This window comes from Narcine bancroftii, chromosome 4 (genome assembly GCF_036971445.1).
Source record: "Narcine bancroftii isolate sNarBan1 chromosome 4, sNarBan1.hap1, whole genome shotgun sequence".
NCBI classification, from domain to species: domain Eukaryota; kingdom Metazoa; phylum Chordata; class Chondrichthyes; order Torpediniformes; family Narcinidae; genus Narcine; species Narcine bancroftii.
Window position 1 is genome coordinate 237,772,400 of NC_091472.1, and position 23,777 is coordinate 237,796,176.

A 23,777-nucleotide genomic window follows, 5' to 3' on the forward strand; every position below is an offset into this window, starting at 1 on the left:
GGACTACAGAAATATTTGGGCTTGATAAACTTCTATCACCAGTTCATTCCCGCAGCTGCTGACATTCTTCGACCACTGTTTCAAATCCTCTCCACCAAGCACAGGGACGTTACCTGGACATCAGAGGCAGAGATTGCGTTTACGACTGCCAAAGAAGCTTTGGCCAAAGCAGCAATGCTCGCCCATCCTAATCCTGAGGCAACCTTGACACTTAGCACTGATGCCTTGAGTACGGCCGTGGGTGCGGTTCTCGAGAAGTACATCAATGGCCTTTACCAACCCCTCACTTTCTTTAGCCGACATCTAAGGCCAGCGGAAATGAAATATAGTATGTATGATCAGGAGCTGTTGGCATTGTATCTAGCCACACGGCACTTCCGATATGTTTTGGAAGGTCGACATTTCACTGTGTTTATAGATCATAAACCACTCTTTTTTGCCTTCAGCAAAATAACGGATCCATGGTCGGCAAGGCAGCAGCGTCACTTATCATACATTTCGGAATTCACGATGGACGTGCGCCATGTTTCAGATAAAGACAATCTCATCACAGATATGCTGTCCAGACCGACTGTAAATCATGTTCAGGGTGGAATTGTTATTTCTGAATTGGCCAGTGCACAGGCTATAGACCCCGATGTTCAGGCATACAGTACGGTCATTATTTACCTGGACATACAACGGGTGGTGCCACAACTGGGCGGCCCAACCCTACTTTGTGACGTGTCTTTTGGCTACCCTAGACCATTGATTCAGATATCTTGGAGGCGACGCCTTTTTGACCAGATACATGGCTTGCCTCATCCGTCCATCAGAACATTAGTCAAGTTCATGTCAAATAAATACATATGGCATGGACTGAAAAAAGACGTTGTGCAATGGGCACATGTATATACCTCCTGCCAGACGGCCAAAATTCAGCAGCTCACCAAAGCACCTCTTCAGCCTTTTCCAGCGGTATGCAGGAGGTTGGAACATGTGCATGTGGACCTGGTCGAACCACTGCCAGTTCCTCATGGGATACATTCTAACAGTGGTAGACCATTTCAAGCGCTGGCCAGAGGCTATCCCATTGCCATCCAGTGACACTAAAACATGTGCTAGGGCATTCATCGTCAATTGGATCACTAGATTTGGTGTCCCGACGCACATAACTTCAGACCGTAGAGCACAATTCACCTCCTCAATATGGACTGCCTTTGTGTGCTTTTGTGGCACACTCCTACACCACACCACGGCATACCGTCCACAGTCCAACGGCCTTATGGAATGTTTTCACCAGCAACTGAAGTCCGCAGTTAAGGCCCAACTCACCAGTCCCAATTGGGTCGATGAGTTGTCATGGATTCTACTGAGAGTGTGCACGACCCCAAAGGAGGATTTGTCTGCATCGTCTGCAGAGATGGTTTATGGTATGGTCCCTACAGTTCCAGGGGACACTCAGTTTGCAACCAACTCTGACCTGGACATCCTTCAGCAGCTTCAACATGGTATCACTAGCAGCAAACCTGTCCCTACCAACTGGTATGGATCCCCTAAACAACATGTTCCCCCACCACTCCTGGACACTGATTTTGTTTTTGTATGCAGACAGGTCCCAGGAGCGCCGTTACAATGACCATATGAGGGCCCTTTCCATGTGATTAAGAGAGACAGGGTTGTGTTTACTTTGGACATTGGGGGGCATTCACAGCTGTTTAGTGTCGACAGACTCAAGCCTGCCCATGTGGATCCCACTTCACCCATTCAATGTCCCAGCCCAGACAGCGTGGGCATTCACCTAAGGCACACGCAACTGGTGTTTTAGTTTCAGGCAATGGTTCTGGGGGGGGGGGGGGGGGTGACGTAGTGGCCGTGTAGCGGGCCGAGTGAGCGCATACCGCCGTGTCATGAACCATCACCGGCACAGTTCTGTAGGCTGCGGAACAACAATACTCACCTAACGGAGCGGTACTGCGTGCTGAAGAATGGCATGTTGTCCTGCTGGGTATCCTGCCGGAAGGCACGGGACACTCACAAGGATTAATTTAAACCTGCTGGTCCTGTGGATTGGAAGCACTCTAGTAGGAATGTCCCGCCTTGTCCCGTGGAACCCGGGACATGCAGTGTATAAAAGAAAATTGTAAAATCTGAATAAAGTCGGTCCTGAGTTGACTAATCTGACGTGTGCGTGCATTATTTTAGTAGCTCTACCGTAGTAGCCGCTACAGCATCAGCGTTATGGCAATGAACATAAAATCACAAGGGCTCACAAAGACAAGATTATTTGTTGGTCAATAATAAAATCAGAAGACAAAAAGGCTTTACAAGAATATGCACTCTTTCTGACAGGATGTTGTAACGCAGAGGGAAGAAGTGTACATTTGCAAGAGCTGAATTTGCTTGCTAATTTGTCGATTATGTAAATAAATTACCTTATAAGCTGAGGGAATTATGGAGAACCAAAGCTTTCCAGAAGGGATACCACTTTTGAGGATATTGTACAATTCTTGAAATGGAATGTATATGTTAACACTGTTCCACTATTTGGAAATATTAAGGACACTTCAATAGTTCATAAAGATGTAAAAAAGTCTAAATCATCGTCTCAACAGAAACCAAAGGGAAGTTCCTTTGTTGCTGCTGTGTCAGATACAAGCACAAGAAAGAACAAGGAAACAACAGTAAAAGAAGCTCAGACTGTTCAGGAAAGCTGTTTGTATTGCAAAGATAAGAATGCTTTAGAAAAATGTTCACAATTGGTGAAAAAGTCTATGATGAGAAATTAACCTTTTTAAAAAAGAATTGAATATGTTTTGGTTGCTTGTGTAAAGGACACATCAGCAAAATTTGTAATAAGTGACCCAGTTGTGATATATGCAGTTTAAAGCATCCCAAGTTACCGCATACTCAACAAAGTAAAGTTGAGAAGGAACTTAAACAATCTGAATCTAAGACTAAAGACACAGTCAAAGAGAATGCCTCAGCTTTGGTTCAGACAAACAGTCTTAACTGGGCCAGTGACAAAGCTCTCTCAATAGTTCTGTTCAGGCTAAAGCTAAAAAAGGAAGGTTCATGCTGAAGACCTATGCATTTCTTGATCTAGGAAGTACCGCATCATTTTGTACTGTTGAATTAATGAAGAAACTTAATCTTCATTGTAAAAGATCACAAATCTTAATGAAGACTATGAATGATGAAAGGAACATTGAAACTAATATAGTTTCAGGTTTACAGATTGCTGGATTGAATAGCAATGAATTTTGTGATCTTCCAAGTGTATATACTCAGAAGACTAAGTATATACATAAGGAGAATATTCCCTATCAGGATGATATCAAAGTGGGATCATCTAAAAGACATTTACTTACCCAAAACTGATGCTAAAATTGAGATGTTAATTGGATTAGGTGTACCAAAAACTCTCAAACCTCTAGAAGTAATAAGGAGTAAAAATGATGGACCTTATGCCGTGAGAATGTTGCTTGAATGGACAATTAACGGACCATTAGGAGGAAAAAATAAATAATGATCAGGAGTCATTGAATGCAAATATCAACAGAATTTCAGTTGTCAAACTTTATGATCTGTGGGAACAACAGTTTAAATTTGATTTCCCTGAATGTCTTACAGATATTCAAGAACCATCAAAGAAAGATAAGCAGTTTCTGGATTTGGTTTCAAATTCTGCCAAACATGTTGATGGTCATTACTGCATAGTATTACCTTTGAAGAAAAATTTGTATGCCAGATAATAAAATAATTGCAGAGCAGCAATATGTTGAACTTGAAGAGAAAAGAGAAAATTCAAAATAAATTCTTCCTTTCATTTGGAATATACCAATGTTATGTTGGACATGATAATCAAGGGTTGTGTAGAAAAGGTATCAGAAGATATCTTGGAATGTAAAGATGGTAGAAAATGGTATTTACCTCATCATGGAGTTATACATCCACAAAAGGAGAAACTACGTGTAATATTTGATTGTGGAGCATCATTTCAAGGGGTTTCATTGAATTCCCAACTTTTACAAAGGTCCAAACTTAACAAGTACTTTAATAGGTATTCTGATAAGATTTTGTGAAGAGCCTATTGTAATTGCTACAGATATTGAAGCAATGTTTCATAAAGTGAAAGTACCATCAGAAGATCGTGATTTTCTACAATTGTTATGGTGGCCTAATGGTGATTACAGTAAAGATACGATTGAATACAGAATGACATTTCATTTAATTGGAGCAACTTCATCATCAAGTTGTGCAAATTTTGTTTTCAGGAAATGTGCTGAAGATAATGAAAAGCAATTTAGTTCTCAAACTACAAACATCATCAGAAATAATTTCTATGTTGATGATTGTCTTACTTCAGTGGTTTCAGAAAAAGCAGCAATAGATCTTTATCATGAGTTAAAGGAGATCTGTAATAAAGGGGGTTTCTTCCTTACAAAATGGATTAGCAATAGTTGAGATGTGTTGGCTGTTATTCCCGAGGCAGAAAGAGCAAAGGAGATAAAACATCTTGACTTGGATTGTGATGTTCTACCTGTTGAAAGAATTCTATTCCTTATGTTGAATTTAAAATTCATTCACTTCAGTAAAAGTATTGATCCATCTTACCTTATTAAGTTTAACAAAGCCATACCTTTAGTGTAAACAATTGGTTCCTTGATCACAACCACAGGTTGAGCTTTAGACAGCAGCTGTTGTTGAATCGATGGCAAATCTTGGAATTCATTCAACTTGAAAGCAGTGTCTGGATCGGAAGTGATCTGTTGCAGCTCGGTCATGTCAGCATTCTTGGCTCCAATGGCGATGGACACAATGCCGGCCTGTCTCAACGCCTCTGCTGCTGACCCAACATCATCCCTGGATTTTCCAGCAGTAATAAGCACCAGGATCTGTGCGGCTCCTGCATCTCTCCTGCTGCCTGCAGCTGGGGTGAAGACATTTCTTGTGACAAAGTCCAGTGCTGCACCAGTCTTGAGGAATCTTCCCATTTTCAGTCGCATTTTTTTTATGGCATTCATAACCTCAGCTTTTGTTGAAAAAGAATTGAGGTAAAATGCAACGCTCGAGTCAAAACTATACTGCACCAAAGCAAGATGATCTTCATCGGGTCCAATATTGAGCTCTGGAATTATCTTCATAAGAAATTCACGGACGTGAAATAAAGATCTTCCCATGCCAGAAGTGCCATCAATTAGGAAGACGATATCCCTCTTCCTGGCTGTGGATGTCGAAGCATTAATGTATATCATTAAGGCATTTTATACAGCATAATGTTAGCAGATATCTAATACAGTCTGCTTAAACTTGCCTTGCATTATTACTGTATTTGGTGCTTTATTCTGCTTCTTTATTAACATTTCACCATTGACATTTTATTAAAACACTATTTTTCACACTATCAGTTATTATCCTGAATATTTACAGACTTTGTATTTGGTTGCACAATGGGTCGATGTTTATTAGAGGTGAGTTTTCAACCGAATTTCACAGAGGATCCAACCAACCAAAAGACACAGATTTGGTTTCAACCAATCCCAATCTGGTTGCAAACCATCTTCTTCCAACCTGTCCTCATCATACCAGCTGTCTTCCCCTCATTATAACAGGCTTTCCTCTCATTATACTGACTTGCTCCCTTCATAAAACTGGCTATTTACCCTCAGTGCCGATGAAAGATTCTGACTTGAATCGATGACCATTCTTTTTCTCCCTCTGGTGTTTCTCGACCCATTGAGTTCCTCCATCTGATTGTGTTTTAGTGCAATTTTATCCTTAGCTGATGCGGGTGGTAATGTTTCAAAAAGAATAAAAATATTGACATTAATCTAGAATCATTCACATTCTGTTTCAGGATAACCCATGGTGCTTTAAAGCACTCAGTATTAGAGAATATAAAAATCTACAGCACAATCCAGGCTCTTCGGCCAATGTAGTTCCAACAAAATAACCTACTCTAACAACTGCCAGGCATATCCCTACTGCACACCTCTCCATTCTTCTCAGTTCCCTGTACCTTTCTAATCGTCTCTGAAGAGATCCTATTATACCTACCTCCACCATTATCACCAACAATTATATTGAGAGAAATGTGGCAGGTAATTTGCACGGACTCCGACAATACATATTTTAAATCTGCCTTGCTTTTAATTTAAAAAAAAATTAATTTAGAGACACAGAACATTAACAGGCCCTTTCAGCCCATGTGTTCAATTAACCTAGCAAACCTGTCTTTCTTTGAAATAGCATCATGGATTCTTTTAAATCTTTTCAGAGCTTCCAAGATCATGAAGGAGGGTTCATAGGATAAACTTTGAGATACTACTCACTTCAGGGAGAGTCAAAAACAGGGAGACATAACGAGAGAATAAATGGGCCTGGCATTTAAAATTGAGCTGTGTAGAATTGTTTTCTCTCAGAAGGTAGTGAATCTGAAATTCTCTGTCCCAAAGGGTTTGGGAGGACACATCAAGGTAGGACCTACACGGTAAACAGCAGGGAACTGCGGAGAGTGACAGAACTGCTCACACATAACATAAGATACATAAGTGGCATCACAGGTAGATAGAATTGTAAAGAGAGCTTTTGGCACATTGGCCTTCGTAAATCAAGATATAAGTACAGAATTTTGAATGTTATATACCAGTTGTAAAAGTTATTGATGAGACCAAATTTGGAGTATTTTATGCAATTTTAGTCTCCAATCTACAGGAAAGATATCAGTAAAACTGAAAGAGTGCAGAGAAGAATTACCTCCAATTCTTGTTGCCAGGTCTTGATTGAGTTATAGGGAAAGGTAAAATACATTAGAAGCATCACAGCATGAGGGGAACATTTAGGGGGCACTTCTTTACTCAGAAGGTGGCTAGAGTGTGGAATGAGCTGCCAGAGGTGGTGGATGTGGGTTTGATTTCAACATTTAAGAAGATTAGATAGGTACATGTATAGGAGGGATATGATCCAGCATAGACACTGAGGACAAGGTGGAAAAATAGGTAATTACAGACTATATGGGGTAAAAGGGCCTGCCTCTGTGCTGTTGTCAATAGTTTTATGGTAGTGAAGACCCAATCATCAAGTGGATGAATATTTGAAAACAGAGAATTGAGGGTTCTGGAGAACAAGAGAAGAGTTGAGACCAGCATGGGGGAGGAGTACAGGCTAACAGATAAGAAGTGGATACTGGTGGGAATGTAGAAAAGAAAGAAGCTGAGAAGTGATGAGGAAGAGGGTTGATGATAGGAGAAAGAAGGGAAAGGGGTGAGAAACTGGAGAGAAAGAAACAGGGATAGGGAAAGAGAGACTTGGGAAGAGATTAACAGAAATTGGAGGTTGTTGTTAATGCCATCTGGTTGGAGAGCACCAAGACCCAACCACCTATAACCTCTTACCAATTAGTCAATAGTCCTCCCCCTTCCTCTGCTCTCTTCTTCCCCTTCCTCCACCTTTTAAATCAGAAGCCTGCCTGTTTCTGCTTATACCTGACAAAGGGCTAAGGCCAAATCAATGGTTACCATTTACTTCCATTCGATGCTGCACAGTCTGCTGAGTTTCTGCACCATGCTGTGCATTGCAAGTCACTTTAGAAAGGAAAATTTGTTCCCTTCCCTGGGCAAGTGGTCTGATGACCTGAGAGAACCCTGGAGTTACCTTCATTCTCCTTTCCTACAGCTAGTCGTATTCATGAACCAGCTTATCATATAACTTTGTGATTAAATGTACTTCTTAATTTGTTACACTCAAAGCAATCAAAAGTAAAAAGGTATCAGTGCAGAAAGGGCCCACATCGAACCTGAATTTGAAAGGCAATGTATTCATCATATTATGGGATCCTTAGAATTCATCAATCAAGGCACAAGTGAGGAGAAGTTGTGTCGAAGCTGGACAAAGCACAAGTTAAGTTACAAATAGAACACTGCTTTTAATTTTGGTTCCTCAAAGACTGGGTATGAAGAATCCAGATAAGGGCAGGAAGGAATTGTTTCAGGGATGACAGAATTCGGCCATGAGGTAATTCTGCAAAAGCATGGCCCAAGGAAGGGCGAGATTAGATGAGATACAGGTGTACAAGTTTTGTGACTGTGGATACTGTGGATAGTGTAAGAAGAGAGAAGCTGTTTAATTGTTTATATTATTGTTTTGTTGGAAGATGGCTCAAGGGCAAGGAGCCAGACATTTAACAATTGAATCCAAATGTACAAGGTGAGAGGAAAAAAATGTGTGCACAGGCACTGATTTGCACCTGGCAGGGAATAATTTGCAGTGGTAAAGGAAAAGGGGAAAAGAGCATGATCAGGAAAAACTGAAGGGCCTTCTGTTTAGCAACAAGTCTATGGTTTAATTGCTATGGGGTTCACATTGTTTAATGGACAGCCCCTGTTGCTTGCTCACTCGGTCTGCCATAACTCATCAGTCTTTCTCCTGCCATTATCAACATTCACTGTCTGTCGTATATTAATGGTTGGCCTCCTATCTCTGACCAAAAATATAACCATAATTTCGAATGAGATTTTAAATTGCAAGGTATTTGGAGAAAAAGAATGGTGTTCTTGGAAGCAGGGGAGTTTCCTGACATTCTGACCATCGTGAAGCAATGAAGCTTGTGTTTCTCTTCCTCACAGTACAGCAGAAAAATACTTCAGAGTGCTTCATTATGTGTGGCTTGATTTGGGACAATTTGACTTGAAAGAAGTAAAAATAATTTTAACAGTATTTCAAAAGTACGAGGACTGAATTGAATACAGGTGGAATACCTTTGGTAGTTGTAACCAGTGACACTTCAGTAGGTACTGTTGCTTCTTCAATAGGTACTGTTTGAACACGCAGCCTTTGTAACGATGTTATTACCTGTTCCTGAATGCCTGGCAGAGAATAGAAATTCCTTACATTGAAGCTCAGGTTGGGTTCAAAGGCGATCTCCTTCAGCTGAGCGGGGTCTGCAGTCCCCGATCCGACAGTAAGAGTGATTATACCATTCTGCTTCAAGTCATGTGCAGCTCGTTTAATATCGTCCCCAGACCTCCCACCCGTAATGAGCACCAGAAACTGGGGAACACCTTCTTCTCTTCTGCTGCCGGCAGACCTAATGAAGTGATACCTGAGGACAAAGTCTAATGCCTTCCCAGTGTTGAGGGTCTTACCACCTTTTAATCTGAGTGGTCTCAGTAGAGACAAAAGTTCATCTTTTCTTGAGTAGGTGCTTAGATAAAACTCTGTCTCTGCAGTGTTGCTGTATAGCACTAAGCCAACTTGTACTCTGTCACTTCCAATATCAAGCCTTTCAATTATTGTTGAAATAAAGTCACGGACTGCTGGTAAATTTGAATTCCCAATATAATCAGATTCGTCAAGCAGAAACACGATGTCTCTCTGGATCTCGGCTGGAGTGGTAACTATAAAATAAAATGAACAGAAATCATATAAAGATTGAGAAATAATAAGACAAGGAATATCTTTGAGTTTCCTGGTGACTTAGGATAATAAAATACAAATATGCCAGTCATCCATAATTCATTATTTTATGATGAAATTTGGGGTAACAAGGTTTGCTCTGCACCTTCACCTGGTTCTTCTTGAGTTATTATCATAGCACAATTAATGTTGGACTGGATGAATCACATGCTGTGCACAAGCCAAGCAGACATGTTACAACCTGGGCCAGTACATAGCAAACAAAGTTTCTGGCAGATAATCCTGTGATCTCAACAATTCCTGATGGAAAGAGCAGAAGACAATAAAATTTTCCTCTATCAAGTACCACTGGTGCATTGTGCCTATTAAGCCAAAGGAAATGTGTGAAAATACTTTGGGAATTACAATGGATTTTGGTGATGAAACAGATATTAGAATATATCAAATGTCGTTCCAACCATTCACTAAAATGGAATTAAATTTAGCTCTGAAAACAATAGATTACTTAAATTTGTATTGTGTATAAATCCTGAAAATATCATTCAAAAATGGCATGAGGAAATAGTTGCCATAAATCTGGGAAATGCTGCTTATTTCTTGGAGATTTTTGGGAAAGTAACATATTCGGTAACAGTTGCTCTTTCAGAATCTCAGATTTGAAAACTGAGATGTGAAACACAAAAGTCTGCAGACACTGTGTTTGAAGTAAAAACACAATGCTGGAGAAACACAGCAGGTCAAACGGTGTCCTAAACATAGCAAAAATACAAATTCATACCAAATGTTTCAGGCCCGAGGGTGAGATTAAGGCAGTGGATATATTTTATATGGACTGAAGTATAGCATTTAATGAGCCTTTATCCAAAAGACTACATGGGATCCATGATGACTTGGTAGATTGCATTCAAAACTGGTTCGGCTCTCAGAGTCAGAGGATTTGGAATGAGTGGTAGTTCTCTGACTGGAGTCTGTGACAAGTGGTGTTCAAGAAGGGTTACTGCTGGGACTGTGTGTGTGTGTGTGTGTGTGTGTGTGTGTGTGTGTGTGTGTGTGTGTGTGTGTGTGTGTGTGTGTGTGTGTGTGTGTGTGTGTGTGTGTGTGTGTGTGTGTGTGTGTGTGTGTGTGTGTGTGTGTGTGTGTGAAAAGTTTACTTTACGCCACTTCACTTTTATGAATGACCTACTTTTCCAAGTAAATTAATGGTAATTTCTTCTTGCTTTATGCCATTGTGGCTGATGAAAGATTTCATAGGAACGCTCTACTTTCGGATAGCAGGGAAACCTGTATATATTTGCACATACATATAAATGATTTGGACCCAAAAAAAATCAGATGGTTTAATAAGTAAGTTTGCAGATGATTCAAAAATTCATGGAACCGTGGGACAGTGAAAAAGGAATGCCAAGCAATACTCCAGGATAGAGATCAGATGGAGGCAGATAGAGAAAAGGCAGGTGGAGCTTAATCCAGATAAAAGAGATGTTCTTTAGGAGATCAAATGTAAGGGGAGTGCATATAGGATATGGCAGGACTCTCAGGGGCACTGAGGGATATTGGGGTGTATCCATTGTTTGTGACAGTGGCAACATAAATAAATGAGGTGGACAAATAGATGGGGTGGTAGATGAGGACAGGGGAATTCTGTCCTTGTTGCATCTCAGGGCGGAAAGAGCCAGAGCAAATGTGCAGGAAATGGAGGAGATGCAGGCAAGGGCTAAGTTAAAGGCAGAAGAGGGAAAGCCAGTTTGCCTTCATTGGATGAGACTTTGAATATAAACATTTGGAAGTCATGTTGCAGGTGCATAAGACTTTGCTTTGGCCACGATTGGAGAAATGTGTGTAATTCTGGTTATCATTTTACAGAAAGGATGTGGAGGTTTTGGAGACGGTGCACCAGGAAGTTATCTGGAATGGAGATTATTTGCTATGAAGAGAAGTTGGAAAATTTTGAACTGTTTTCTCTGAAGCATTGAAGACTGAAGGGAGACCTGATAACAGTTTAGATTATGAGAGGCATTGATAGGTTAGGTAGTCAGGCTTCTGCACAAAATTGAAAAGTCAAATACATGAGCACATCAGATCAAGTTGAGAGGTGGTAAATTTAAAGGAGATGTACGTGGCAAGTTCTTTTACACAACGAGTGTCTGGATGCACTGCTGGGGGGATGAGGAATGAAACAGATATAACAGTAATATTTAGGAGACACTTAAACAGCAGATAAAAAGGAAAGGAATGGAGGTACACAGACATTGTGCAGCGAGATAGGATTAATTCATTTAGCATCATGTTCAGCAGAGAAATTGTGGCCCAAAGGCCCTGTTCCTGTTCTGTACTTTTCTGTGTTATCTCACAGAGCCTGATTCCATCAAGGTGTCAGCTGCAGAAGATTTTCTTTCTATCTTTACTCATTGAATCTCTGAATTCACCGATAATTTACAATTCTTTTACAATGATTCCGCTGTTTGTTCCTCAGCATTATCAGCAATTTGGTGAGGAGATGGGCCAGGGACAGGACTTGGAGCATGAGGAGAGAGAGTACAAAGGATGCAGGTGTGATGTCTGTCGGTGGTGTTCACTAACTAGGAACTCATAACACAGAATATAGAAAATCATAGTACAGGCCCTACAACCAATGATGTGCTGACCTATATATATCTAAAATGAAGAAGTGGCACATCTGCAAATAGTTCATTAATGATTGAATGGATAATAAAATGAAGTAAAATTTAAGGTATTGTTGGAGTGGATCAGTGTTAAAGTGGGGAAGTGGGGGACTGAGGAGTCTGAGTGTGGTCCAGACTTTGGGAATGGGGACAGCAGCTCTATTTGTAGGATGTGGGAAATCAGGTAGACCTGTGTCCCCTTTGACTTCACCTGTGAGAAGTGCATCTGGCTGCATCTCCTTACAGACTGCGTTAAGGAATTGGATGAAGTCCGGGTTATTTGGGAGGCTGGGGCCAAGAAGAGGAGTTATGGGGAGGTAATCACACCAAGGATGTAGGAAGCAGGGTGACTGGGGTCACTGTTTGTTCAGTGAGTGAAAAGGAATAGGCAGTCAGTGTTGGGTACCTCTGCTGCAGTCCCTCTCAATAAAAGATAGGCTGCTTTAAATATTGCAGTGGGTGATGGTCTACAAGCGTAAAGTTGAAACCGCCAGGTCTTCATCACTGAAGGAGGAGATGATGAGAATGATAATTATAGATTTCATGGAGGAAATTGAAACTCATGGGTGGCATTTCTCCCTAGTGCCAGGTTCAAAGACATTTCGGTCAAGTCTATGGTATTTTTCAGATGTGGGATAAGGAACCAGAAGTTGTGGTACATGGTGGAACGAAGAACATATGAAGAGTTAATGTTCTGAAGAATGAAGACTTGGGACGGAAGCTAAAAAGCAGGACCTCAATGATAGTAATCTCTATATTTCTGCCTGTGCCATATGCCAATGAAGATAAGTTTTGTAAAAATACACCAGATTTATGTGTAGCTGAAGAATTGGGACAGATTGAGATATGTAGATCATTGATATATCTTCTGGGGAAGGTAAGACCTGTACATAAGGAATTGGTTGCACCTGAACTTAACAGACCAATGGCCTGGTGAGGAGCTTTGCTAGAGCTGTTGAGGAGGGTTTAAACAAGGTTGGAAGGCGGGGGGGGGGGGGTGGACAGGAACTGGAGCGTTGGATCAGAAGATGGAGCAGTTGGTGAAGTGTATGATACAATGTGTGATGAGACTGTGATGAAGGGTAGACAGTGGAATAGGCAAAAATGCATTTAGTTGAATGGGTTGAAATGTATTAACTTTAATGTGAGAAGTGCAGACCCCTGTCCTTTGTTAATTTTAAAAATGAAGAAATGGAGGTGTGGGTCAGTAAATTTGCTGATGACACAAAGGTTAGAGGTATTATAAAAAATGCAGAAGGTTGTTGTAGGTAATAACAGTTTATAGACAGGATGCAGAGTTGGGTGGAAAAGTGTATGTTCCAGATAATTGTGAAGTGATGCTCTTTGGAAGGCTGAACTTGAAGGCAGAATATGTAGTTCATGGTAGGATTTTTAACATTTGTACATTTATTTTATATTAGCACAGTGCTATTACAGAGATTCGGATCCAGCGCTGACTATAAGAAGTTTATACATTCTCTCCATGACTGCATGGGTTTCCTCCTGATACTATAGTTTGCTCTCACCTTTCAAATATGTACAGTGGTTGTAGGTTAATCGGTGTATTTGGGTGGCATGGGCAAATAGCCTAGCTGTGTATGTGTGTGAGTGTGCGTGGATGCGTGTGCACATGGTCTGAAGAAATGTTTTGTCTGGTTGTATATCTACAGTCAGATAATACTGAGCATGAACAGGGGGATCATGGGATCCAAGTTTATTGATCCTTCGTAGTTTGTGCGCTAGTTGATAAGATTGTTAACGGGTGTATAGAAAGGTATTATGTTCAGTTCTGGTCATGTGTAAAGGCTTCAGAGAGGGCACAGAGAAGATTTACCAGGATGTTCCCTGGATTGGAGAACACGTCTTATGAAGCAAGGTTAACTAAGCTAAGGCTTTTCTTGTTAGAGTGACAAAGAATGAGAGGTGACTAAATAGAGGTGTACAAAATTTTAAGAGACAAACACCTTTTTCCCCAGGTGACAATAGAAAGTACCAGAGGACATCTGTTTAAGGTGAAAGGAGGAAAGTTTAGGGAAGATGTCAGAGTTAAGTTTGTCATATAGAAAGTGGGAGGTTCCTGGAATGCATTGCCAGGAGCGGTGGTAGAGGCTAGTACAATAGGGACATGCAAAAAACTCTTAGATATGGACATGGATACAAGAAAAATGGAGAGCTATGGGTGTGAGATAGAGTAGGGTTAGATGAATATGGAATAGGTTTATATAGATCAATGAAACATCATGGGCTGAAGGGCCCACACTGTGCTGTAATGCCTTATGTAATGTAGATACCAAGACTAATAAACGGAACACAAGGAATTAAATCAAGTAAAGGTGGCCCAAGCAATTGAAATACATTAAGTTAGGGGAAGAAAGTTCCTGCTACTTTCGCCCAGTTTAGAGCTTGAACCTGTGTCGTGCTTCTTTATGCTAATTGTGTAGGTAAATCTATCAAATGTTTTTTACCTTCAGCTGGAGGAACTGGCTCCTCTATCACAGCCACAGCTTGAATTTTAGACGTCAGCTGTTGTTGAATCGATGGAAATTCCTGAAATTTGTTCAACATGAAAGTGGAGTCTGAGTCGGAAGTGATCTGTTGCAGCTCTGACTTGTCAGCACTCTTGGCTCCAATGGCGATGGGCACGATTCCGGCCTGTCTCAAAGCCGCTGCTGCCGGCCCAACATCATCCCTAGATTTCCCAGCTGTGATGAGCACCAGGATCTGTGCAGCTCCCGCATCTTTCCTGCTGCCTGCGGCCGGGGTGAAGACGTTTCTCGTGACGAAGTTTAGCGCCGCACCAGTGTTGAGGGGACTTACCGTTTTATATCGCAGCTGTTTTAGTGCATTAAAAAGCTCATTTCTTGTTGAATAAACTTTGAGGCCAAATTCAAGTCTTGGGTTCATACTGTACTGAACCACAGCGACTTGATCTTTGTCAGGTCCAATATTTAAATTGTAAATTATTCTTGAAATAAATTTGCGTACGATATAAAATGATCTCCCCATTCCTTGTGAGCCATCGACGAGGAAGACAATGTCCCTTTTTGTGGCTGTGGAAAAAATAGGAATCTGAATAAACATTTTAATTGAAAAATATTAGATGTCTTTAATGTGTTGGAAAACTCAGACAGTCTAGACATTTGTATTTTGATTGCGAATCTTTTGAAAACAGGTTGAATTAAGTTAAATGAGTGACAAGTGGAAGAAGGCCCAAACAAATCGATCAGTTCTTCTCGAGATAAAATATGCTGTTCTTCCACAAGATGAATCAGCCACCTTAAAACTTTCATGGGTTTAATAGATCGTAGTAATGTAGGAGGCCAAGGACAGTCAGGTCTGTGGAGGAATGAGGAGAGGAATTAAAACTGGTGGGATCTAACAGTTAAATTTGATATGTGGACAGGCACAGATACTCGACAAAGCTATCACCCAGTTTCTCCTACTCTCTGTTATTTAATCTGATTTTCTAAATTAATGATGATTATTCTGTTTTACAGTTTTGAAGATTTTAGGTGATTACAATAGATGTCCAATCCAATTTGTGGAAAAAAGAGTGGACGGGCACAGATACTCGACAAAGCTATCACCCAATTTCTCCTACTCTTTGTTATTTAATCTGACTTTCTAAATTAATGATAATTATTCTGTTTTACAGTTTTGAAGATTTTAGGTGCATACAATAGATGTCCAGTCCAATTTGTGGAAAAATGCAGCAGTATATTAATAACCCGAAAGATTCCTATTTGAAAAGTGCAATCTGCCATGAATGCGGAAAGTTGCTGATTTGGAATTAAAAATCTTTGGATTCCTTCCAATATTTCAGCTACTCTCCTGCTATTTGGATCTTTATTTGTCTGAAGGAACTATTCATCAAATTCTACACCTACAGTATCCTCTGAGTAAATGATATTTGCCTCCTGAAATAACTTCTCAATTTGCCGTTCTCATCTTAAGTCCAATAATTCTTTGTAAGTTTGTGTATAGCAACTGTATCCAATGTTTTCCCTAATGTTTTTTCAGTTGCTTTTGTTGGACACAAGTCAAGCCCATCACCTTGTATTTCAGATTACAACAACTCACTATTTGGCTTGAGACTTAACCAAACGGCATCAGGAGTTGGAGAGCTGCCACAGGTTTCACCATTGCCTTTATTGCAGTAAAATTGAGAAAAGGTTTTGCAATTCCAAAATACAAATGTTTTAACATTTATCTGAAAGCTCCATATGAAAAAAAATCTCGTCACTTTAACATTTGCCAAATCAAAGAAGGAACTGAAATACTTTCCCAACACACCTGACAATTATTCACACCATTCTGAGATGTGTTTTTTTTAAAATGCCGAATGTACCAAAATCAGACCCAATAAATTTAATCTGATTGACTGGAACTATTCTCATTCGCTGAACATTTGTTTGAAGAGTAACAAAGGTTGTTCACAAACAGATGGACAGTGGCAATGAATATTCCATTCCAATTATCTTGTCTCACGAGATTATTCTCCAGTAGCTCTTTTCCAGTTTTGATTCAATCGCAATTCAGAGTGAGGTTAATGAAGATCCTTCAATTGACACCAGAAAGCAGTAATTGTTCACAATTTTCTCTCATAATCTTTAGAAGAGAAGCCTTGAGTGGCAACCTGCAAATAGTGAGTTGGATTTGGTGGTCCTGCCATTGTTCAATCACACTTTCAACAATAATTTCCATTCGTACAGCAATTTTGACATTGTAAACTCCATCCTCTTAACAGACTCATGATTAATCAAATATGGCATGACATTGCATCAGAGTTTTGAGGAAGGTGGGATTGGAAGAGTTCAGGGCCAGTATGTCCCTGCTAGAGTGAAGTTCAAGACTGACCAGATTAGGGAACCATGGTTGTAGGGCAGCATGGTGAGCTTAGTGGTTAATGCATTGCTATTTCAGCGCCAGTGACCAGAATTCAAATCCAGCACTGTCTGTAAGGAGTATGTACATTCACCCCGTGATCTACATGGGTTTCCCCCGGCTGCTCTGGTTTCCTCCCACCTTTCAAAACAAATGGGATTGATAGATTAACTGAGTGTAATTGGAAGACAGGGATTTCAATGGCCCACCACACTGAATCATTATTTTTTTAAATTATATAGGGAGTCTGGTCAGGAAAAGGAAGTCACTTATCAGCACCTGAGATTAAGGTCCTAAGTTTAAGGTTCCTTTATTGCCATGCTGGCAAATGCATAGTTGTTTTTCATTTCTGTTTGCCCTGTAAGGCACACAGAGATACCATAAGTCCAGCATCCCTGCTAGGAAGAGAAAGAACCAAAAGAGACTCCATTGGGAGACATTGAACGTCTGTGAATCCCACCACCTCCTCCAATGCCACTGCTTCCTGTGCCCTTTAGTCACACAGCCTTTCCTTCAGTCCAGTGGTGAACCCGAGCTCCAGGCGTTCATGACCTCTGGTTCCCAACCACCAATACGATCAATAAACCTCAAGTGCCCAAGCTCCTTTTGGAGTCCTGCTCACCCTGCTCACCGTCAGCAACCTTGGGGATCCTGGTCCAGTTACCTAGTTCCCATAAACAAGCCTCCAGTAGCCCTCAGTAGTAAATAACGAAAATCTGTAGACACCGTGGTTGAAGTAAAAACACAAAATGTAGGAGAAACTCAGCAGGTCAAACAGTGTTGTTTATGTAGCAAAGGTAAAAATACATTATCAACATTTCGAGCTTGAGCCCTTCATCAAGATTTGAAATTATGTTGGAAGGTGTCCAAACAAAAGGATGGTGGGGAGAAAAAGGGGGTCGTGGCAAAGACAGGAGATGATGGGTGGAGAAGGGAAAGGGGGGACAGCCGATGTTAATTCCATCTGGCTAGAGAGTGCTCGGACAGTAAATAAGGTGAGATCCTGTGTCCCCTCCACCACCACCAACTCAGCCCTCACCCACATCTGCTCCACTTCCTTAACTGCCCTGGCCCCCTCTGCCCCAGATGCTACAAACATAGAATCCCCCTCATCCTTGCCTACCACCCACCAGCCTCTGCATCCATCACATTATCTGCCAAAATTTTCAACACTTAATACAGGATACCACCCACCAGACACATTTTTTCCTTCTTCTCCCCTCTCTACCTTCCATAGAACTGCTCCCTCTGTGCACTCATCCCTCCCCACTTATTGTCCCACCCATACCTTACCCTGTGGCCATAGGAGATGCAACACCTGCACCCATACCTCCTCCCTTACCATGGTCCGGGGCCCCAAATAGGCCTTTCAAGTGAAGCAACACTTCACGTGTCTCCACAGGATCTGTTTACTGCATCTGGTGCTCCCTTTGTAGCATCCTCTACATCGGAGAGACCAGTCGCAGATTGGGAGATTGTTTTGCTCAGCACCTTTGTTTCCTCTGGCACAACAAAGACGTCCCAGTAACCAACCATTTCAATTCTGAGTCACATTCCCATGCTCACAGTCTCTCCGTGGTCTTGTATACTGTCCCACCCTGTCCACCTGCAAAGTGGAGGAACAAAACTTTATTTTCTGTCTAGGCATCGTCTAGCCAGATGGCCTTAACAATGACTTCTCTTCTTTCTGCTAACCTGCTCCTCTTTTCTTTCCCCTCCCCCTTTCCAGTTTTTCCAGTTTTCCCCCTATTCCTCCTCCACCTGCCCAGCTATCCCTCCTCCCCCTGATCGCTGCTGTCCTTTCCCTCCCTTCTCCACCTATCATCTCCTGCCTTTGCCAATCCCCCTCCCCATCATCTTTTTCTTCGGACCCCCACCAACACTCTTTCAAACCTCGATGAAGTGCTCAAGCCAAAACATTAGTTCTGTATCTTTGCCTTTGCTACATAAAGGACACCGTTTGACCTGCTGAGCTTCTCTAGTATTTTGTGTTTTTACTCCAGTAACCCTCAGCCTTTGGCTGCTGAGCCCTTCACTGGTCCACTCCTGTAGTCTCCTACCATGTAGGGTAGTCTACCGGGCTTCTCAGTGAGGGGTAGGAGGGGTGCCCTGTCCCGGCCCACTTCAGAGCCCATGACCTTGAACAAGGACCTCTGAAGATTCTCCGATGTTTAAACCACTATATACAAACAATTCAAATCTTGGCGGGGCTATTGCCATAACAACCAGGCAGTAGAACTCTGTGGAGGAGCACTGGAAGACTTGTCTCTGCTCCTCCTCGGTCCTCATCAGGGACAATACTGCCATTTATCTTTTGAATTCCTCAGGTATAAGGCAAACCAGAGTATGTTGAATAAGGAAATTAGGATGACAAAAATGGTACATGAAATATACCTTCAGATCACATAAAGGAAAATCCTAAAAGATTCCTTGAGTACATTAAGAGCAAGAGGGCAGCTCGTGAGAGATTAGGACCCCTGAGGTTGTGTGTAGTTATCTATGAGTGGAGCTACAAGAAATGGACAAGGTCTTCAATGTTTACCTCTCAATTGCATTTACCATGGAAAAAGACATGGAAAGAAATTAGGTTTTTTTAGACATATAGCTCTATAACAGGCCATTTCGCCCACGAGTATGTGCCGCCCAATTTACATCCATTAACCTACACCCCTGGCATGTTTTGAAAAGTGGGAGAAAGCTGGAACTCTGAGATAAAAACCCACGCAGATATGGGAAGAATGTACAAACTCCTTACAGACAGCGCAGGATTCCAACCCATATCTGGTTCCGATCACTGGCCCTGTAAAAGCGCTGCGCTAACCACTACGCCAACCATAAGTGGGGGAAGAGTGATATCCTTCAATATTCAACCTTATGAAAGAGACATAGTTCAAAAAGTTGCATAAATCCCAGCGATTTGTGGTGGGAAATTACGGGAGTCAAGGGAAAAGTTGATGGAATCCTGGCAGAGGCCGTCATCTCTTTGGTAACCACAGGTGAAGTGTTGGCAAGACTGGCAAATGTTTTACCTTTATTTATGAAGGGCTACCTGGACAAGTCAGCGTACTAAAAGCCTGTGAGCTGAACATTTGTGGTGGGAAAGTGACTGGAAGGGAATCTGAGAGACATGACCTATCTGTATATAGAAAGCATGGACTGACTCAGGGTAGTCAGCATTGCTCTTTACATGCTAATTCATGTTCCACAAATCAGATTGTATTCATTGAACCAGTGACTAAAAATATTGATGAGGGCAAGAGTGGTGGATAACTATATGAACTTTACAAGGTCTTTGATGCAGTCCCACAAGGTAGGTGATCCGGAAAGTTACATCACACGTGATCCAAAGCAAGGTGGTCAATTAAATATAATATTGGCTTGTTGGAAGGAATCAGAGTGTGGGAGTGGAGTAGTTATAAAGATTTGTAGCCCATGATTAGTGGTTGATGCTAGGTCCTCTGTTGTTTGTAACAATTTGTATGGCAATGTTAGTGCCATGATTTATAACTTGCAGATGACACCAATATTGTTGGCATAGTGTACAATGAAGAAGATTGTCAAAGGTTACAACAGGATATAGATCAACTGGGAAAGTAGTCAAAGGACTAACAGATGCAACTTAACTTGAATAAGACAATTGTGAAATGTGCAGAAGACAATCTGCTGTAGGAACTCAGCAGGTCAAGTAGTCTTGAACCGACAAGGTGACCAGAATGAGAATGACGTCTACTTCCGGTTCGCGTGGAGCTGACCTTCCATTGGCTCACTGCCTTGTCGATTGTCAGGCAGTTGGTGACACGCATCTGCTGTCAGAAAATGGCCACCCAGCTTTAAGTGCAATTGTTCCAACTGCGGTGGGGGGTGGGGGGGGGGGGGGGGCGAAGAGAGAGCCAGCGAAGAAGCTGGGTGCGATATTCAGAATTCAAAATTGAAAATACCTGTACTATAATCATCACTCCATCATATTCTCCTGAAAGTGTTAATTTTTAATCATGATCTTATAATCATATGTAATTATGTTTATTATTGCATACAGTACTGTATTATTACCTGTATTATTATTATTATTATGAACTGCATTATTATGTTTAAGATGTTTTAGTGTATTGGGAAGTGTTTTATATGCATATAAAGGTAAAATATATGCTAAGCTGACACTAAGTAAGGACCATATGTACCTGTTCCAACTTGCACACTAATTCGAATTAAAGACAGAACTAGGTAATGGAACTTGTATTTAACCTGGGGACTGCCTCGTCAAAATGATCCATCTTGAAGTCAGGTTCTGGTCTCAAACTTTGTTTTTTTTCCCCACTGATGCCATTCAACCCATTGAGTTCCTCCAGCAGATTGTCTTTTTGCTCCAGATTCAAGCATCTGCAGTCTCCTGTGTTTCTTAAATGTGAAGTGATGCATTTTGGGATATTAAACCACAACAAGGCAAAGAAAGTGATTGACAGGGCTCTGGGATGTTGTTAAACAGAGAGACTTGGGGTAGAGTACATCGTTTCCTGAAAATGGAACACAGGTAGACAAGAGTGGCAAGGAAGGTGGATAGCATGCTTGCCTTCCTCATCATTGGGATATCATGTTATATCTGTAGAATATTTAAGCTGCACACATGTGCAGTTCTAGTCACCACACTGTAAGCTTGAAAGGTGTAATAATACAGATCTGCAAGTATATTCCCTGGATTAGATGATTTAGATATCAGGAGGGATTGATAGGCTAGATCTGTTTTCCCTGACGTAAAGGAAGCTGAGATAGAGTTGTATGAAATTAAGAGAAGCAGTTAGCGTCAATAACCAGTGGCTGTTTTCCATGATAGGGTGTCTAAAACTAGATTTAATTTTTTTTAAATTTAATTTAGAAATGCAGCACGGTAGCAGGTCCTTCCAGCCCATGAGCCTATGTTGCCCAAATTCACCCAACTAGCCAATTAACCTCCCAATAAACATCTTTAGAATGTGGGAGGAAACCCACGCAGACACGAGGAGAACATACAAACTCCTTACAGAGAGCAGCAGATTCAAACTCTGGGGCTGCTCATGCAGTAAGTGACGCACCAACAGTATACTAACCTTGCCACCATAGCCTAATTTGCAAGGAAGAGGGCATAAAAAGAAGTTGAGAGGTAAATCATTCACACAAATTAAGAATCTGGAATGAAGTTCTAGAGGAGGTGGTGGAGGCAGAACAGGAACATTTAAGATACAGGACTCAGAACTACCTTGAAGAGGGAGTGAGAGCTGAATTCTAGCACTTAAAGCTGTGGAAACTGAAGATGCAGGTCATTGAGGTCCCAATTCAAGTCAGCAGTGATCAGAGAAAACATGAACAAATTGCTGGAGAATACTTCATCCCTTTAGAGATACATTCCAGCTGAGACCAAGAAGAGCCACAAACGATAAAGCTCAGATGCTCGAGAGCCGCAGGACATGAACAAAATTCACACATGCATTTTTATTGTTACATGCACATTTTGTTACAAAAAAATTACATAAATTTTAAGAAATGCATATTAAATGCAATATTTATTCATGCATGCAGTTTTAAAACTTAACTTGCATTAATTTCAATAATTACAAAGACACAGATACGTAAAAAAAGGTAAACCAAAAAATTAGAGATATTTTAATCAGATTTCCAGCTTACGAAATTAGTCGGGGCGGTGGGGGGGGGGGGGGTGGGAGAGACTGGCAGCGCGAGTTGGACGGGCGAAGGGGGGGAGACCGGCAGCGCAAGTCGAGTGGGTGAGGGGGAGAGACTGGCAGCACAAGCCGCATATTAAAGGTTAAAGAGCCGCATGTGGCTCGCGAGCAATGGTTTGGCCACCCCTGCATTAGCATATAAGTAACATTTGTTGACTCTTCGACTCTACACGATGGAGTACAGCTGGATGGGGAGGGGAACTTCATTAGAGGCATTTCAAATGTTGAAAGGCCTGGACAGAGTAGATGTCGCAAGGTTGTTTCCCATGCTAGGGGAATCTAGGACAAGAGGGCACAACTTCAGGATAAAAGGGCATCAATTTAAAAAGAGATGCGGAAAACTTTCTTTAACCAGAAGCTTGTGAGGCTGTGGAACTTGTTGCCACAGGCAGTGATGAAGCAAGATCTTTGGGTGTATTTGAGGCAGAGATTGACAAGTATTTGATGAGTCAAGGCATCAAGATTTATGGGGAGAAGGTCAGAGAGCGTAGCTGAGTGGGAGGATGATAAAATGGTGGAGCAGATCCAGAGGGCTGATTGGCCTACTTCTGCTCCTATATCTTGTGATCTTGTAAAGAAGGTTGAATTTGTGGACACCCAACTAAGGAATATAGTGGTTATGGAGATCCCTAGATTCAGATTCAACAATGATTGGAAGATCAAGGGATGGCATCAACCTGCCAAATTCCACAAGGACCTACTTTTCAATCCATGCCATTAACATCAGGATGAGCTGGTAGTTATCATCTTGCTATTTGTGAATAATGGCTGCTGAATTTCCACTGTTATGCCAGTGTCTACATCAAATAAATGCTTCATTGGTTGAAAGTAACATAAAGGCATGTTGAGGATCTGAATACACTGGACAAAAGTAATGTGAGTTTCCCATTTCAGCAACAATTGGTCTACATCTTCTCCAAAAACGGGAGCTGGTTTCACTCTCATCGACCAATCTCAGTTTAATCTAATTCTTATTTATGTCAATACACACTTCTAAAATTTATCCGTCAAACTAACACAGGCAGCCGCTAATGTAGGACTCTGCACGCCAGAATAGTAAACATTGCTCATGTGTCTGTCTTTTTACACTCTAATTCAAGGTTGTTTACTAAGGTCCTGCATA

At 41.3% G+C, this 23,777-nt stretch overlaps 1 protein-coding gene across 1 annotated transcript in view; it reads right to left on the reverse strand.

Annotated features, from left to right (window-relative positions):
- Positions 1-23,777, reverse strand: part of LOC138761741 (collagen alpha-1(XII) chain-like) — a 142,735-nt gene that overhangs the window by 99,413 nt on the left and 19,545 nt on the right. The window contains exons 3-5 of the mRNA XM_069934406.1: positions 14,525-15,109; positions 8,739-9,377; positions 4,622-5,206 (exon numbers count right to left, since the gene is read on the reverse strand). Coding sequence (XP_069790507.1) covers positions 4,622-5,206; positions 8,739-9,377; positions 14,525-15,109 — 1,809 coding nt within the window. The remainder of the gene's footprint in view (positions 1-4,621; positions 5,207-8,738; positions 9,378-14,524; positions 15,110-23,777) is intronic.